The sequence below is a fragment of the Sminthopsis crassicaudata genome, chromosome 2 (assembly GCF_048593235.1).
Source record: "Sminthopsis crassicaudata isolate SCR6 chromosome 2, ASM4859323v1, whole genome shotgun sequence".
NCBI classification, from domain to species: domain Eukaryota; kingdom Metazoa; phylum Chordata; class Mammalia; order Dasyuromorphia; family Dasyuridae; genus Sminthopsis; species Sminthopsis crassicaudata.
This window is the reverse complement of record NC_133618.1, coordinates 160625222-160642433: the sequence shown is the minus strand read 5'-3', so window position 1 is coordinate 160642433 and position 17212 is coordinate 160625222. Positions and strand designations below refer to the sequence as shown.

The window sequence follows — 17212 nt, the reverse complement described above, 5'->3', positions numbered from 1 at the left end:
CAGCTTACTTGCCTTTTTCTGATCTCTAAAGAATAATACTCAACATTTTCATTGTAATGCTGGAGAAACTGAGACAAGATAGAGATTAAAGAGTTTTTAATATTTTATTTGGATTTCTGAAAGGGAGAGATTTTCTGGGACCAAAGCATCCAATTTGGTCCCAGGGCTAAATCAGAGTTTTGTCTCAAAGAATGTGAGATTCCAATAATTTTTATAAACATGGCTTCAAAATCAGGGAGAAAGGAGTGGAGTCCAAACACTGGTGAACATCGGGAATTTCCCAATGTTTAACTTAGAGATAGAGGATACCAATTAGGTATCTGAGATAGGACATCTGGAGTTTTATGACTCTTTTGGAATGTCAGAGTGGCTAGATCTCTACAGCCCTAATTATCTCAGTCCTAATGGTGAGGAAGGGGGAGGGGGTTTGCAACCAGGGGCATTGAGGCAGAACAATTTAGGGAACTGGCACAACATCATGAGATGAATTAGTAAGAATAATACTAAATGTTGGTTTGGATTTTGCCACTTTCTTTAGATGCTAGAAATATTTTGCTCTAGAATAGTAAATGTAGTATTTTTATCCTTTGGTCAAATGAATATTTTCCTCTTTCTAAAGAGTTCAAATTCTAATCTTATATTCTCTGAATTTACAACTGTGAAAGCAAGCATTGTACTGTAAATAGGCATTTTTGCATTTGTTACTAAAAGTCTAAAGAAATCATATGCTTTTGAAAAGTGCAAATTTTTCTATGGAAAAATTTTATTTACAGTTCGTTTTCATATAGTCAGTACGCTTAACTTTTTCTTAAGTACATATGTATATATCAAGAAAGTAAATCCAGAAAAGAATTAAATAGCTCTCTCATAATCCTTATTCATTGCATTTACTACCAGACTTGATTCCTTTAAGTTCCCCTCAATTTAGTTTGTCACTTGTATCTTTTTAAGTAATATGATGAGAATTGGTCCCAATTTCTCTTGAGATATATTAATTTTAAAATAGCACAAACTAAAATTTATAATTTTATGCCTTATTAAACAAGTTATAGTTCTGTTGCATTGAAACTTATCTGGAAAGATAGTTCTAAAAGTAATACTCTAATAAACTTTTTTCATTAGCAGTTAAGTACCTTTAATTTTTGTTCCTCTTCTTTTAGGAATATGGCATTAGTGGTACTAGTCAGTGGAAAATCTGTAGTCTGGATCCCACGACAACTCTCGGCATCTACTTTGAAGTAGTTAATCAGGTCAGTCTTATTCTTTTTTTTTTTTTGTCTTATTCTTTATGGTGTGTGCAAGGAACCGTACCAGGTGCTGTGAGAAATGCCATTTTTGAGAGCCTAGGGAAGAAGCTTGAGCAGACAGTCTGATAGAAGATAGCATATGAATTCTGTAAGGATGGTACAAAGAGAATGCTTTGTTGGCCCAAAGGAGGAGAGTGAGAAGATAGAGCAGATAGCATTTGAGCTGATCCTTGGAATACAGGTAAGATTTGATAGGTAAAGGGAAACCTTTCTAAGGGAAGGGAATATCATGAACAAAGGGAAATGTATAGCCATTCCTTTTGAGATTAATTAGTGGGAAATAAACCTGAGAGGGTAGTTTGAGGCCTGACTATAAAGAGTCTGAATTCTTTTGTTTTGAGACTTTTATTCTGTAGGCAGTAGAGATCCAAGAAACAGTGTTGCATAGTGAATGGAGGGTCAGCCTTGGAATTAGAACAATGGGATTAGGTCATATCTAACACAAAGTGCCTCTATGTGACCACCAGTACATCACTTAAATATCTCCTTGTTTTAGGAAAACTCTCCAAGACCATAAATCATAGACAAGTTGCTGTTCTGCTTCAGTGAAGGAATTTCCATATTCCATATTTCCCGTTGTAGTAAAATCAGGTCTAGATGCCAGCTTCTTAAATTGTGGATCGTGACCCCACGTGGGATCTCATAACTGAATGTGGGAGTTGGAAAATTATGATTTTTATTGTCAGTAAATATTTGACTTGTATACCTATTTTATATATCTTATTATCTAGGATCATATAAAAATTTATGTGAAAATGTGAAAAGGGTTTGTGAATGAAAAAAAGTTTAAGAAGCCCTAGTCTATATCACAGAGGTGAACAGAAAAAAAAATGTTTTGAATGTATTGAAGTTTTTGAGCTAAGGAAATGAAAATATAGCCATATTTTAGGTGCTGCCATATCTATTAAATTACCATGTTTCTTAATCTTTTCCCAATAGGAGATACTTTAAGATACTTTTTCCTGTACATCATTATTAATGTAATTATATATTCTGGCTCCAGTTAAGCAAAATTTTATTTATGCTTCCTAGGACTTGCTTCATGATTAAGCAGATAACTTAAATCTCCACACTGGCAAATTACTTTGATGGTCTTTGAGATAACATTATTTTTATGATCTTTTGTCATAATATTTATAAGCTTCTTGCTGAAAATTCATGGTGTGTTGCATGTGATAATGGGGCAGCTTGCAGATTATTTGTACCAGGGCAGAGATATGGTATAAAGTAACAAAACAATTTAACACCATTTTTTTTCATAGCACAATGCACCAGTACCTCAAGGAGGCAGAGGAGCAATTCAGTTTGTTACCCAGTATCAGCATTCCAGCACCCAGAGACGAATCCGAGTGACAACAGTTGCCAGAAGGTGAGATTTTCTCATTTGTTGTTGTATTATGTTAATTGAATAATTCTTCCTGTGAATAAAGGTTTTATTATTTATTGATGAATTGTTAAAATTCTACTGAATGGTCTTGAGCCAAATTTTCATGTTTGACTTGATCTACAGAAGAAGCCATGTTAATTACTACTGCATTCACTTGCTTTGTAACCATTATACCAGGTTAACAAATAAAAATCACTACTTCATTTTATTCTGTGTTTTAAATCAACCCATTTTAATGAACTGTTAATTGTTTTTAATTTATTTATAATATCGGTTTAGAGGATAGAACACTATTAGAACTTTGGAGACCTGCAATTTAATCTTGTTTTCTCCTCTTATTATTTTAGAATACTTGACAGGTTACTTATGTATATTTCCTTTAGAAAAATAGAAGTAATAGTTACTGTCTTCAGGGATGATGCGTGGCTAATTGATAATGTATAAATCTGATAAAACTTCAAATTTAATAGTTACTGAAGATAAAGATATAATATGACCAAGTTCTTGAAAAACTGAGCTTTTGAGGAGAAAAAAAAATGTTATAAGATAAATTCTTTTATTAAGTTTTTTTTCATATATATATATATATATGAGTCAGAGCTACACCATTAAATTAATTTTGTAATTTCCAGTTGGGCAGATGCACAGAATCAGTTCCAGCATATAGAAGCTGCTTTTGACCAAGAAGCTGCTGCAGTATTGATGGCTCGGCTTGGAGTGTTCAGAGCTGAATCAGAAGAGGGACCTGATGTTCTTCGATGGCTAGACAGGCAACTAATCAGACTGGTAGGTGTGGACAGTTACATTTTGATTATTTCTTTATTTTACCACTGTTTGTGTCAAAAAGACACTCTAATAATGAATCAGAACTTAGCTGGATGTGAGAGGTGGGGGATGTGGAAAGAGTTTAAGATAATTTCGAGGGTATAAACATAGGAAATAGTAGTAACACTAGTATACAAAGTGTTTTAGAAAGACGAGAAACTTGTCAGATCAGCTGGGGGGAGGTTGTAGGAATTCAGGCATAACTTGATAGGATTAGAACTAGGGTAATAAAGCAGGGAAATTTTTAAAGGGAAAAATCAGGGCTTAGTGGCTGATTATATGGGGTTAAAGAAGAGTAAGAAATAATTTAAAAGTTTGAGGTGAGACCTGGGTGATTGAGAATAAAGTGGTATTGTTGAGAGAGATGGGGAAAGGGCATCACTTTTAGGAGAAAGGCCATTAACTTAATTTGTAACTTGAATTTGAGGTAGAAAAGGGGAATATAGAGGTAAGGAGAAGGGAATAAACATATTTATAGGTAACATTTATATTTGTTTTTATTTATATAAATTGATTTATGACATTTTATTTATATTGTCATATATAACACATTTATATAAGCAAAAGGAGCCAACTTAGATCACTGGAAGAATTTTTGAAGGAGATGGTGAATGAGAACATGTAGTAGGGCATCAAGAAGTCTGAGGATTACATGATTCTTTAGATTCTTTCACTGAAGCAGAACAGCATCTTGTCTATGATTTATGGTCTTGGAGAGTTTACATCAAGAAGGATGTTATTGATAACTGTAGAGAAAACAGCTTTATTGAAGTGGTGAGATAGCACCCACATTACAAGGCAGTCACAAAGAAATGATCATGATGAAGCAGAGAAAAGAGGAATATACCACAGAATCCATGTGACATTGAAAAGAAGTTGTCACAGTGATAAGAGGGGCAGCCCTAATGTCATCACTGTGTTATTGCGATCAGACTAACTTGCACTTGTTTTATGTTTCTCCACCAGTGTCAGAAATTTGGACAGTATAACAAAGAGGATCCCAGTTCTTTTAGATTGTCAGATTCATTTTCTTTGTATCCTCAGGTAAGGAATAAATATTTCATTAAAGTATTCTACTTTAGAGGTTTATTTAATAATTTGAAGAATTGATTCTTTAAAAGTTAAGTCTCTAGGTCACTAAAGCTGATTCTTTCGCCAAGGGTTACAATCAAAAATTGTGCTTGATGAAAATTTTTGTTAAAAGTACTTTTCTGATTTTTTTAAACAATATGCTGACTATAATTTAGCCTTTTCTTTGATTCAAATATCATTCTAGACAACATTTATTAACTTTTACAATATGCTAATTTTCTTTTTTTCCTTTCCACTGTTATTAATTTTCTATTTTTTCTTTGAATATGCAGTTCATGTTCCATCTTCGAAGATCCCCATTTCTTCAAGTGTTTAATAACAGTCCAGATGAATCATCTTATTACCGGCATCATTTTGCCAGACAAGATTTGACCCAGTCCCTCATCATGATCCAGCCTATTCTTTATTCTTATTCTTTTCATGGTCCACCTGAGGTACGAATTGATGAAATTTATTTTTAGTAATTTTACGTAATGATTTTTTCAGTGAACTTAATTATATAATAAGTCATTTTAAATTGTCTTTTTTTTTATAATACCTTAACAATATTTTTTATAGTAAGTGTATAAAATTTTTTTTCACTGAAGCTCACTATTGATTTCTTTGTATTATGAACAAATTATATATATGGAATAAAATGTAGTTCTTAGTAATGGATAGTAATGTTTCCAAAGCCCATTGATTTTATCTTTATAATGCCTCTTGCATCCTTTGTGTTCTCTCCTCTGACACTGCTATCAGTGATGCAGGCTCTCATCTGGCACTGGAATTATTACAGTAATCTGCTGGTTTCTCTCCTAGCCAAGAGACTCTCTATTCCACGCCCTCTTCCACTCACCTGTCAAAGAAATCTTCCAAAAAAAAAAAAAAAGCCATATCACCTGTCTGATGCAATAACACCAATAACTGTCACCTTTAGGATAAAATATAAAATCCTCTGTTTGGCATTCAAAGCCCTTCAAAGTCTGTTCCCCTGCAAGTCTTCCTTTCCCCCCTCCCTTTTTCAATCTTATATATCATTCCTTCCGTGTACACTTGATACAGTAGCCTCTGTGCTATTCTTCAAACAAAATACTCCATGTCCTGACTTCAATGGCACTAGCTGTCCTTCATTCCTGGAATGCTTTTTCTCATCTCTGCCTTCTGATTTCTCTGGCTTGCTTCTAGTCTCAGCTGAAATCCCACTTTCTAGAAGAAAACTTTCCTTATCACTCCTTAATACTCTTGCCTTCCTTTAGTTGAACGTATCTCTATATAGTTGTTTGCTTATCACCTCCCTCATCAGACTCTGTACTCCTTGAGAGCAAGGACTGCCTTTTACCTTTCTTTGCAATCTAACTACAAGGCCTGCCACGAAGTAGTCAGGTAATTAATGTTTATTTGCTGACAGACTGACTGGAGCTGGAATAGAAAAGGAGCTTTCTGCAAAGGTTGGAGACTCTTGGGAGTGGTTTCTCAGTTTATTATTGTTTTTTCTCCATAATGGTCAGGAATTTTTAAAAATATATTTAGCATATTAATCCATGCTATTGAAATTTAAAATTGTCAAGCAGAAAGCAGAAAGATTGAGAGAGAATGCAAAGATTTGTCATTTAAATTAATATGTTCAGTTTTATAATCTGTAAACTTAGATAAAGCTGTGAATATAGTAGGCAATAAAAATTTTCTTTTTTGAAGTTTCTGATAATTTCATCATTTTAATTTTTCCCCTACTCTTTCCTCAGCCAGTACTTTTAGACAGCAGCAGTATCTTAGCTGACAGAATTCTACTGATGGGATACCTTTTTCCAAATTGTCATCTACCTTGGTGAGGTAAGGTGACATAGTTACTTGCCTGACTTATTCTTTATGAACATTTCTGATCAGATAGGACCTGAATAATAATGATGATAATGGTGATGATATTAGTAAGTCTTGGATAGAAAACAGTTATCTTCATACTGTGGACAATTTTCAGGGAGTATCAATTTTTTCATATTTCCAAGTTGCATTTAGCTTGATGAAAAGGGACTAGAAACATCTGGAGCCAGTTCTTCCCTAAAGGGTTATTTAAAGCAAACTCTGTTCTTTTAGACTCTCATATTTGAAACTACCATGCAGCGCAGCTTTAGGTGTCTATATATCACTGGCAGGGAAATATGGCATTGAGTAAGGGGGCTGTAATGAAAAGACTGAAATAAAAGAAAATATGGAGATAAGTGGAGATATAAAGTAAATGAATAAAAGTTTAGCATACAAGCAGGTAAATCAATAGACAATAACCTAAAAATAGAAAGAATGAGTAAAATTTCATAAAAAACTAAGTACATTTGGGAAAAAACACAATATGAAAGAATGTGAATCCATAGTGTTGATAAAAGAATCATGTAGATTCCCTAAAAGTCATATAACAATAAAAAGCAATCCCAGAAATGATTCAAAAGGGAACTATTCATAAAAGAAGAAATTAATAATGAATTTAGCTCAGAAATTAGAGGTCTCATTGCAGAATTAGAGTAAACACAATAGGAAAAATTGAATGACTAATGGAGAACTTTATAAAAGAATTAGAAGCTCTGAAAAACAATGACAGATGTGGAAACAGTGTCTAAGAAAATTTGGCAGAAGAAAAGCCAAAGAAAAGAATTCTAAAAGTAGCTGATTTTTATGCAAACCATATTAACTAATATTGAAGATAAAATGCACAGGAATATAACTTAAAGTTTCAGAGTTTTAGGTCTGGTGTAAAAAAAAGAAAACTTTTCTCATAATTAGAACATCCAAAAGTGAAATATGATGCCCCTGAAAATAGCATGTTCCCCTTAAGTAGAGATCTTCACGCAGAGGATATTTGAGAGTGCTGAATTCCTTTGAAAAATGTGTTGGATTAAGTGCTATTGGAGTTCCTGGCTCTGAAATTTTCTGATTTTGTATCTCAAACAGACTCCTGTTAGATTAAATTCCCTTTCTTGTTCTAAATCTTATACTATCAGCTGAACTATTTTCTTGTTGTGCTTCGATTTATAGAAGCCCATTTATAGAAGTGACTGATAAGATTCTCCTCTTCTGGGGGATGCTGAGGCAGCTTGATGGTGATATAGTCTAGCTTAGGGCACTGCCCCTGCAGTCAGAAAGGCCTGAGTTCATGCTTAGCCTCAGATACTTAATAGCTATGTGACCTTGAGCAAGTCACTTCATCTGTGCCTCAGCTTCCTCTTTGATAAGATGAGGGTGATGATGGCATATCCTTCCCAGCATTATTGTGAGGATCAATTGGCACAATATTTCTTTTTTTTTTTCCTGAGGCAGTTGGGGTTAAGTGACTTGCCCACGGTCACACAGCTAGGGAGTGTTTTGAACTCAGGTCCTCCCGACTTAAGGGCTGGTGCTCTGTCATCTGTGCCACCTAGCTGCCTCCTGGCACAATTTTTCTAAAGTACATAGCACAGCAGTCTTTAGCACAGTAGTGTTTGGCACAATAGTAAGAACTTTATAAATCCCAAAAGTCCTGCCAAACCAGAGGCATAGTTGACTTTTTAGACATTAGAAAAATGAATATACACAAAAAAGTGAGAGTTTGTATTTACTTTGGTTCTTTTTACACCTTCTCTTATTCCTTTTTCTAGTACTGCCTCTGCCATTATCCAGGATAGGGTGGTTTAAAGTTTTAGCTCATTTGTGATCCTAGGAAAGGTACTCCTTTAGAGTAAATCATGGTGTTTTTTTTGGTTTTTTTTTTTTGAGGGAAATGTGCCCAGATACTGAGTTCTGATGACAACAAAGCATATGTGATGCAGGAATAAATTGAATAATTAAAAAAGCTTCAGCCACCATTTCTGATGGATTTAAAGGAGAAACAATCAGTTAATAATAATCGTTAGAATTTATATAGTGCTTTAAGATCTGCAAAGCCCTTTACTTACTTTATTCAATCCTTTTAACATCCCTTGAGGGTAGGTACTATTATCTTTATTTTATAATTTGTAGTTTAAGAGACAGAATAAGTCCAAGGTCAGATAGCTAAGTAAATTTCTAAGGCACCATTTGAATCCTTGTCTTCCTGAATCCAAGTTCCTGAATCAAATGTGCTGTTGTCTAGTTGTCATTCATCACCTTATTTCTGTCAGTGGCCTTCTAGACACTTCTGTAGTCCAAGTTAAACATATGGCAACTGTACAAGGAAGTTAACCCAGGCTAGTGTATATAGGATCAAGTAGCTGGCTTCTAAACACATTCTTAGTATGATCTTTACAGAATTTTTAGGTGGTGAAAATCTTTGTCATTATCATATCTTAAACAAGTATTTTTCTGTGTTGCTCTGAGACAATGTGGTAGAATGGATGGGGGTGCTGGACTTAGAAGACATGGGTTCATATCCCATCTTTGGCATTTATTAGAAGTGTGACCTTGGACAAGTCATTTAACTTCTGGAACTTTCTAGGTGAAAAACAATCAATAGGTTGCATTCTGTATTTATGGAACATGGGTACCATACTTATAAGTTCCCCAGATTGAAACAATCGTTATTCTTCATGTGCAGTTGTCATTTATTTGCATGTTTCTACTATATTACTAAACGAGGTAGCCTGGATGATTGAGAAAGAAAGAATAGGTTAGATGCAACAGATAGTTTAAGAAGGTGACTAGAGTCAATACAGTAGAGAAGAAAGAGTACTAAAAAATGATGTTAGTTTTTAATCCTATGAAGTGGGAGACTCTTGACAAGAAAAATGTCAGGAGAGGTAATTGATTATGGGGAGTGGACAGTAACATTATGCAATAAGTTTTTTTCCCCAGTTTCATTTATAACATGTTAACAAAGGTAAAGCTTAGAAATTCTGGGAATTAAAAAGTGCTCTACTGACTTGTATCTTAGAATTTTACATTAGGAAATGCTAAAAGATTCTATGTGATTATGTGATTTAAATGTAGTTATTACCAGCTCCTTTGTGATGTGGATGCTTTGGGTCTCTTCTGCTTTATCATCACCTTAGAATTTTACTTCCTTATCTTATAATATTGGTGTTAGTAATAAATTGTTATTTATTTCACTTTTGTTGTTGGGATGTCAGATAAGTTTCACAGAAAATTAAATTTTACAGGATATTAAAGATTTTCCCATTAAAATTTTTTTGTCTTTTCTTTTTTTTTTTTTTTTTTTTTGGATGTAGACCATAGCCCAGTGGCGTAAAGCTGGCTATCAGGACATGCCTGAGTATGAAAATTTCAAGCATCTTTTACAAGCTCCATTGGATGATGCTCAGGACATCCTGCAAACTCGATTCCCAATGCCAAGATACATCAACACTGAACATGGAGGTAGTCAAGTAAGTTCAGAGACACTCATCACCAAGTTAGCAGAAAGCTGAAAAATTTGTTTTTAGCCTCAACAACTCATGAAGACCATTTCTTCTTAAGATACAGAAATATTTTGGTAAATGTGAGCAGAGATAAAATGAAAATTTTGAAGTAAACTTGCAAAATAACTTTTTAAAAAAATTTATAGCTATAATGCTATAGTTAAAGAAGTTGATTTAAGAATAGAGAAATATTTTGAAAAATAAAGTGTTTTTCATTACTAAAAACCAAATGGAAGAAAACTGGATTTAGTAAAGATTTCTTAGTCTTAGTTTTTACATTTACTAAATATATTACCATACTTAAGTCACTTCACCTTTTATGAGATTCACTTTTTTCCAAAAGTAAATTGGGAATAAGAGTTATATCAGCTGAACTCCAGAAATGCTGTAAGGCTTAAATAAAGTAGTATATAGAAAGAGCTTTTTAAACTAGAACATACCATACAAGTATAAGTTATTATTGTGATCATTATTTTTACTGATTAAGGAAAACAGGTTCTTTAGCAGGGAAAAATTACAATTAAAAAAAAAAATGAAGTGCTTGATAGTCTGCTTAATCTAAGGAGTGCATTTTGGAGTTAAAGAATCTTCAATTCTATTTACTAATAATGCAGCCTCAGAAAAGTAACTCATCCTCAGTTTCCTCATGTCAGATGAAAATAATAATAGCTGTAATAATTTAGCATGGATGTGATGAAGAAAGTACTTTGTAAACATAAATGTCAGGTTTTATTCTTTATACTCAGTAATATAAATAAAATTTATAATCATTAAATAATGCGTTTTAATATTTTTAAGGCTCGGTTCCTCTTGTCGAAAGTCAATCCATCTCAGACACACAATAATTTGTATCCTTGGGGACAGGTAAGGAACTGAATTTACAAAATTATGGCAAGACTAGATATCTATCTCCTACTCCATCATCATCTCACCCCCTTCCTCTCACCCTCCTTTTGCACTCTCCAGCACCACCATTAATCAATGTTCTCTTTCATCAGTTTCAAGTACAGTACCACATTGTATTACCACAGTCTAATCATTTAATCTTTGGATTTACTTTCTCATTTATACAATAAGAGTTGGACCAACTAACATTTTCACAGTAATATTGTTGTCAGGTTATCATTTGCACTATAGCAGTGTTTTTGCTAAAACAGATGATGACTAGTGGATTTTGCCTTAAGTGAAATTTGATTGTCTTTATGTCTGTCCATCTATCTCTCTCTCCACCCCCTACACACACACTCTGATAGTATTATTATGTTAAATTCAATTCTCTTCTGATATACTGAATCTTCATAATAGATATGTAGGAGCAATAAAAATTTTCTGTAATTATAAAATAATTATTTTCACTAAGATAAGTTTACATTGAAAATTGATATTTACAAAGAATCTGCCCCAAAAGTTACTGTAATTGTCTATGAAAATCTGATTTGGAATTAATTTTTATAAATTATTTTGAAAACTTTCTCAGTTATATAACAGGGTAGAAGCAAATAAGGTAACTCTAAGAGATATCCCTTTTAATCTTTTACATTTCTTAGGTAATTATTTCTGTTTTAATTCAGTGAGGTATCAAAATAAATATAAGTATTAAAACAAGTATTAAAGGAAATGAAGAATAGAAATGAGAAAGAGGAATAATAATAATAATACTCTTTGGTAGCTAGTTGAACATGAGAGGCAAAAAAATCACATGAAGGTGCCATTCTCTTGAAGTTTAGAAATGTAGAAGGAATGTGACCTCAAATTAAGAACTATGCTTATGTTTATGTCTCTAGCATCTGGTATGGTTTTCTTTACACAATATGATCAATAAATGCTGTTGACTAATCAATAGGCATTAATCTGATATATTTTATTTGCCATACACAGACTTTGTTATTTGCTTAGCAGTGTGCCAGGAGTACTGGAAAATGCTTCAAAGTTTAGCTGAGTTATGCTGTCCTCAGTCATGAAGCTGATAAGAGCACAATAACACTAGAATAGTGTTAGTGTAGTTTTCAAGTTTCAGTGCAGAGTGATTTGTGAAGTCCTGGGTGAAGCATGGCTTTAGGTTCAGAAGAATTCAGCAGGCATGAGAGAAGAAAATTCTATGCATTGGGAATAGAGTAAGGAAATATTTTTAGTTTAGTTTGGCTAGAGCTCTGAAGTGGGTAGAGGGTAGTAATATGATAGAAAGATAGACTGAGCCATACTAATCAAACTCCCAAGAAATTATTTTACAGATCTAGAAAACAAAGTTCATCTGGAAGAACAAAAGGTCAAGAATTTCAAGGGAATTAATGGAAAAAAAATGCCAGTGAAGATGGCCTAACTGTGCCAGACCTAAAACTGTATTATAAAGCAGCAGTCATCAAAGCCATTGGTACTGGCTAAGAAATAGAGTGGTTGATCTGGAATAGGTTAGGTTCAGAGAACAAAATAGTCAATGACTGTAGTAAAGTATTATACAAGCCCAAAAACCCTAGTTTTTGGGATAAGAAACTCACTATTTGACAAAAACCGCTGAGAATATTGGAAATTAGTATGGTAGAAACTAGGCATTGACTCACACCTAACATCCTAGACCAAGATAAAATTGAAATAGGTTCACAATTTAGACATAAAGAGGGATATTATAAACAAATTAGAAGAAAATAGGATAGTTTACCTCTCAGATCTGTGGAGAAGGAAAGAATTTGTTAACAAGGAAGAACTGGAACTTATAATTGAACACCAAATAGATAATTTTGATCATATTAAGCTAAAAACTTTTTGTACAAACAAAACAAATGCAGACATGATGAAAAGGGAAGGAATAAATTGGAGAAACATTTTTACATTTAAGGGTTCGATAAAGGCCTCATTCCTAAAATATATAGAGACTTGACTCATTTATAAAAAGCCACTCTCCAATTAATAAATGGTCAAAGGATTTGATAAGACAATTTTCAGATGAAGAAATTAAAACCATTTCTAGTCATAGGAAAAAGTGCTCTAAATCACTATTGATCAAAGAAATGCACATTAAGACAACTCTGATATACCACTACTCACGTCTCAGATTGGCTAAGATGACAGGAAAAGATAATGATGAATGTTAGAGGGAATGTGGGAAGTGAGACATTGATACATTGTTGGTGGAATTGTGAACGGATCCAACAATTGTGGAGAGCAATTTGGAATATGCTCAAATATACATACCCTTTGATCCAGCAGTGTTTCTACTGAGTTTATATCCCAAAGAGATCTTAAAGGAGGGAAAGGGATCCACATGTGCAAAAATATTTGTGGCAGCCCTTTTTGTAATGGCAAGAAACTGGAAACTGAGTGGATGCCCATCAGTTGGGGAATGGCTGAATAAATTATGGTATATGAATGTTATGCAATATTATTGTTCTATAAGAAACAATCAGCAGAATAATTTCAGAGATGCCTGAAGAGACTTACATGAACTGATGCTAAATGAAATGAGCAGAACCAGGAGATCATTGTACACATCAATAACAAGACTTATAAGATATCAATTCTGATGAATGTAACTCTTTCCAACAATGAAGTAATTCAGGCCAATTCCAGTGGTCTTATGATGAAGAGAGGCATCTACATCCAGAGAGAGGATTGTGGGAATTGAATGTAAATCACAACATAACATTCTCACTCTTCTTGTTGCTCATTTACATTTTGTTTTCTTATTCATTTACTTTCCTTTTTGATCTGATCTTTCTTGTGCAGCAAGAGAATTGCATAAATACATTTACATATATTGGATTTAACATATATTTTAACACGTGTAACATAGGATTACTTTAATAATTAAAAAAAAAAGATACACTGATGCCACTGATAACCAAGCAAAGTAATGGGAACTTTATTTTTTGATGGAGATTTTTGAGGAAACTAGTGGTAGTTGAACATCAGTGTTGAAAAATGTATTTGAAGATGGTAATAGTAGAGGACAAGAAGACCTGTCAGGAAAGTATGATGGTGGTTTAGGCAGGTGATAAGAAGAGCCCTGTAATAAGGAGGTGGGAGGGGGTGTGGATCTGGAGGGGATTGAAATGAGAAATTAAAGAGAGAGAATAATGATAATGATAATAATACTCCTTGGTAATTGAACATTAGAGGAGAGGAAAGGGAGAATCTAAAGATGTCAGGATTTTAAGCATAGGAATTAGGGTGAATTTTTGTGCCGCTGACAGAAGACATAAAGAAGAGCAAATTAAGTGGGAAACATAAGCTCAGGAAATATTTTGAGTGTAAGCTTCTAATAGCACATTCTTCTTTTTGTAGACTTTGCATTATGTGGTGAGAACTTAACTATAAATTTTAAGTTATATACCTCCAGTTGAGTGTTAACTTCTTTAGAGTAGAGGCTTTTGTCTTTGTGTGCTCCACAGCTAGTACCATGCTTTGTTAAATTGAGAATTCAGCTGCAGGTCTAGGAGCTTAAAATAGATGTGCCAGAGATAACAGTTTGGAGTAATCTGTATAGCTGAAGCTGTAGGAAATAGTAAAGTTGTTCAGGAACAAGAATAAAGATGATTAAACACAAACCCTTCGGAAATATCTATGTGAGAGGTGGGATGAAATGAGGAATCTAAAGAATGAGAAGAGAGGTTATACCAGAGGGGCCTTGAAAGTGATTAGTTTCACAGGTTGTAGAGAAGTCAAAGAGGATGGGACTGAAAAAATGAAGATGTCATTGATCTTTGAGAGAGCAGGGTTACTAGCATGATGAAGTTGGTCACATCTGAAGGGGCTAAGAAAAAAATTACTTGGTGAGGAAGTAAAGTATCAGGTGTAGATATTTTTTTCTGGTAGTTTAGCAGAAAAGAAAGAATGAACTGGGATCCAGGAATCCAGACATGATAGATTTTGGATTTGAATGACCTGAGTGTTTTTGCAAGTAAATGGGAAGGAGCCATTTGATAGGGAGGAATGGAAGAATCATATGACAAGGTGGAGTGAAATGGTGACTTGACTGCTAGAACAAGATCCTTAAAAAGGGAAGCAGAAAGGACTGGCATCAGGAAGGAAGTAGGGAGGGAGGGGAGAAAGAGGGGGAGAGAGAGAGAGAGAGAGAGAGAGAGAGAGAGAGAGAGAGAGAGAGAGAGAGAGAGAGAGAGAGAGGAGAGAGAGAGAGAGAGGAGAGAGAGAGAGAGGAGAGAGAGAGAGAGAGAGAGAGAGAGAGAGAGAGAGAGAGAGAGAGAGAGAGAGAGAGAGAGAAGCAAAGAAAGAAGTATGGAGGGAAGGAGGAAGAGGAAGTTTTTCTAGCCGTATGTCACATTGTTCTCCTCTGTATATTCTGTATTCAAGTACATTCTATCCTTTTCTTTGTCTTTGCTTAACCTGTTCTTGAAGCCTGATCTCTTCATTTTTCCCCTCTCTGCCAGTTGAATTCCTGTGTCTTTGAAAACTCAGCTCAATTGCTTCTGCAACATTAATTTCTCATATCACATATCCATAATACTGATCTTATTTCTATGGCTCTTACATAATAGTGTTTTGTTCTTTGCTTCTATGTTTCACTTATGTATGTATTACAGCCTTAATATATGTCGTTCCTGTCAGATTGTTATAGATATGAATGAGATCAGGGGACCTAAAACTAAACTGCTACAAACTCTTTGTGAGCTATGCCTAGCAAAGTGTCCTGCAAACAGATACTTAGTAAATATTTTTTGAATTGGATTGGGTCAAATTGGATAACTGGAATTTTCTTGGGGAAACAGGAAGCTAAATTATCTATTATTTCCGTAATAGAGAAAGGGAAAGGTTTGTAATAGAATTCTCATCTTCTTGCAAAAATATCTACTAGACGTTCTACTGAGTTGTATGTTTTACAAAATAATGCTCCCCCCGTAATCTCATTATTTCTTTTATCAAAAAAAAAAAAATGAAACCTAAAATATCTTTATTTTTTGCTTTTCAGGAATCTGGAGCCCCAATATTAACAGATGATGTTAGTCTGCAGGTATTCATGGATCATTTGAAAAAACTGGCAGTGTCAAGTGCCTCTTAAATTGAGAAAGTAGCAGGAATATTCAAGAAAGAAGACAATAACTAGACTATGTTCCTAACTATTTGAAACATTTACTACATTCCTTTTACTTTATTGTAAAGATTTTAAAATGTCATCATGTATCCCATACATTCAGAAGCAGGTGTTTGTTTTTTTTTGTTTTTTTTTTTTTTTAAACACACTTTTGATTTTTAATTTATTTGTACTCATTACTTTGTTCTGTCTTTTTTCATGAACTGTAACATAGTTCATTGATATTTTGGAACTTACAGGTTTCTATTAGCTTTCTTTATCCTAATATAATATTCTGTATAAGGTATGGGAAACTTTTTGCAGCTGCTCAAATGAAAGAATAATGGATGTGAAGAAAATAAACTGGATGGTGAGAATACTAGCTGAAAACGTGTTATAGGAAACTTGAGTTCCTGTTGTTTTCTTCAGAGAATTTACCCATATTACCCATAATATACTTCCTAGAGAGACAATGTATCTGTGTATGGAACGTTGGTCCTGGAAACAGCAAGAAATGGAGTCAACAATCCTATTTAGGAAACTTCCTTACTCATGCTTCCTTGGCTGAGACACTTAATACCCTGGGCAGCATTTTTCTAAGATTGCAGAGTAGGTGCCAGCCTGCATTAGGAGAGGAAGTTTTTCATTGAGGACTACATGGTGGTGATGGGGGAGGGAGGTATCACACTGAGAGGGAGATCCCTGCAGGCCACAAATGTGATACCTCCGGCCTCAGTTTGTTTGACACCTCACCCTTACATCATTGGGGTCACAGTTCCAGTCTCTGTCCCTACCTTACTTTTCCTGAACTTCATCTTTATTTATCCTCTAAATGACAATAGGAAAAGCATGCCAGTAGTGTCATATTAGAGTAACATGATCTGAGGGGGCCAGGTCCAAAATGATGTCCCCTGAGCCACCTTGACTGTGCCAACCAAGGAGTAAGTACAATCTGAACACATCTCTAAATTGAGTCCACAAGCATTTAAAAATATATTATTATTGGTGTATTGTTGCATATATGTGCTAAGCACTAAGAAAGGCAATCCTCCCACCCTCATGCCAAGGTCTGGCCTAGCTCCTCTGAAGGGCTCAGAATCAGTTCTTGTCAGGATAAGTAAAAGTCCTTTCCCCACGTTGGGCGCCAGATTGTAAGAGTCCTGTCGGCTCTAAGTTATCCTTCCAGAATGCCGTCTCAACTCAATCTCAGACTAGACTCTCTCCTTCCAGCCTGCCGTCC

The 17212-nt window shown here is 34.3% G+C and overlaps 1 protein-coding gene across 1 annotated transcript in view; it reads left to right on the top strand.

Annotated features, from left to right (window-relative positions):
• Nucleotides 1-16362, top strand: part of SEC23B (SEC23 homolog B, COPII coat complex component) — a 32642-nt gene extending 16280 nt beyond the window's left edge. The window contains 10 exon segments of the mRNA XM_074287759.1: nucleotides 1161-1250; nucleotides 2570-2676; nucleotides 3327-3480; nucleotides 4486-4563; nucleotides 4884-5045; nucleotides 6336-6386; nucleotides 6388-6423; nucleotides 9762-9917; nucleotides 10749-10814; nucleotides 15871-16362. Coding sequence (XP_074143860.1) covers nucleotides 1161-1250; nucleotides 2570-2676; nucleotides 3327-3480; nucleotides 4486-4563; nucleotides 4884-5045; nucleotides 6336-6386; nucleotides 6388-6423; nucleotides 9762-9917; nucleotides 10749-10814; nucleotides 15871-15960 — 990 coding nt within the window. The 3' untranslated portion in view covers nucleotides 15961-16362.
• The last annotated feature ends 850 nt before the right edge of the window (nucleotides 16363-17212 follow it).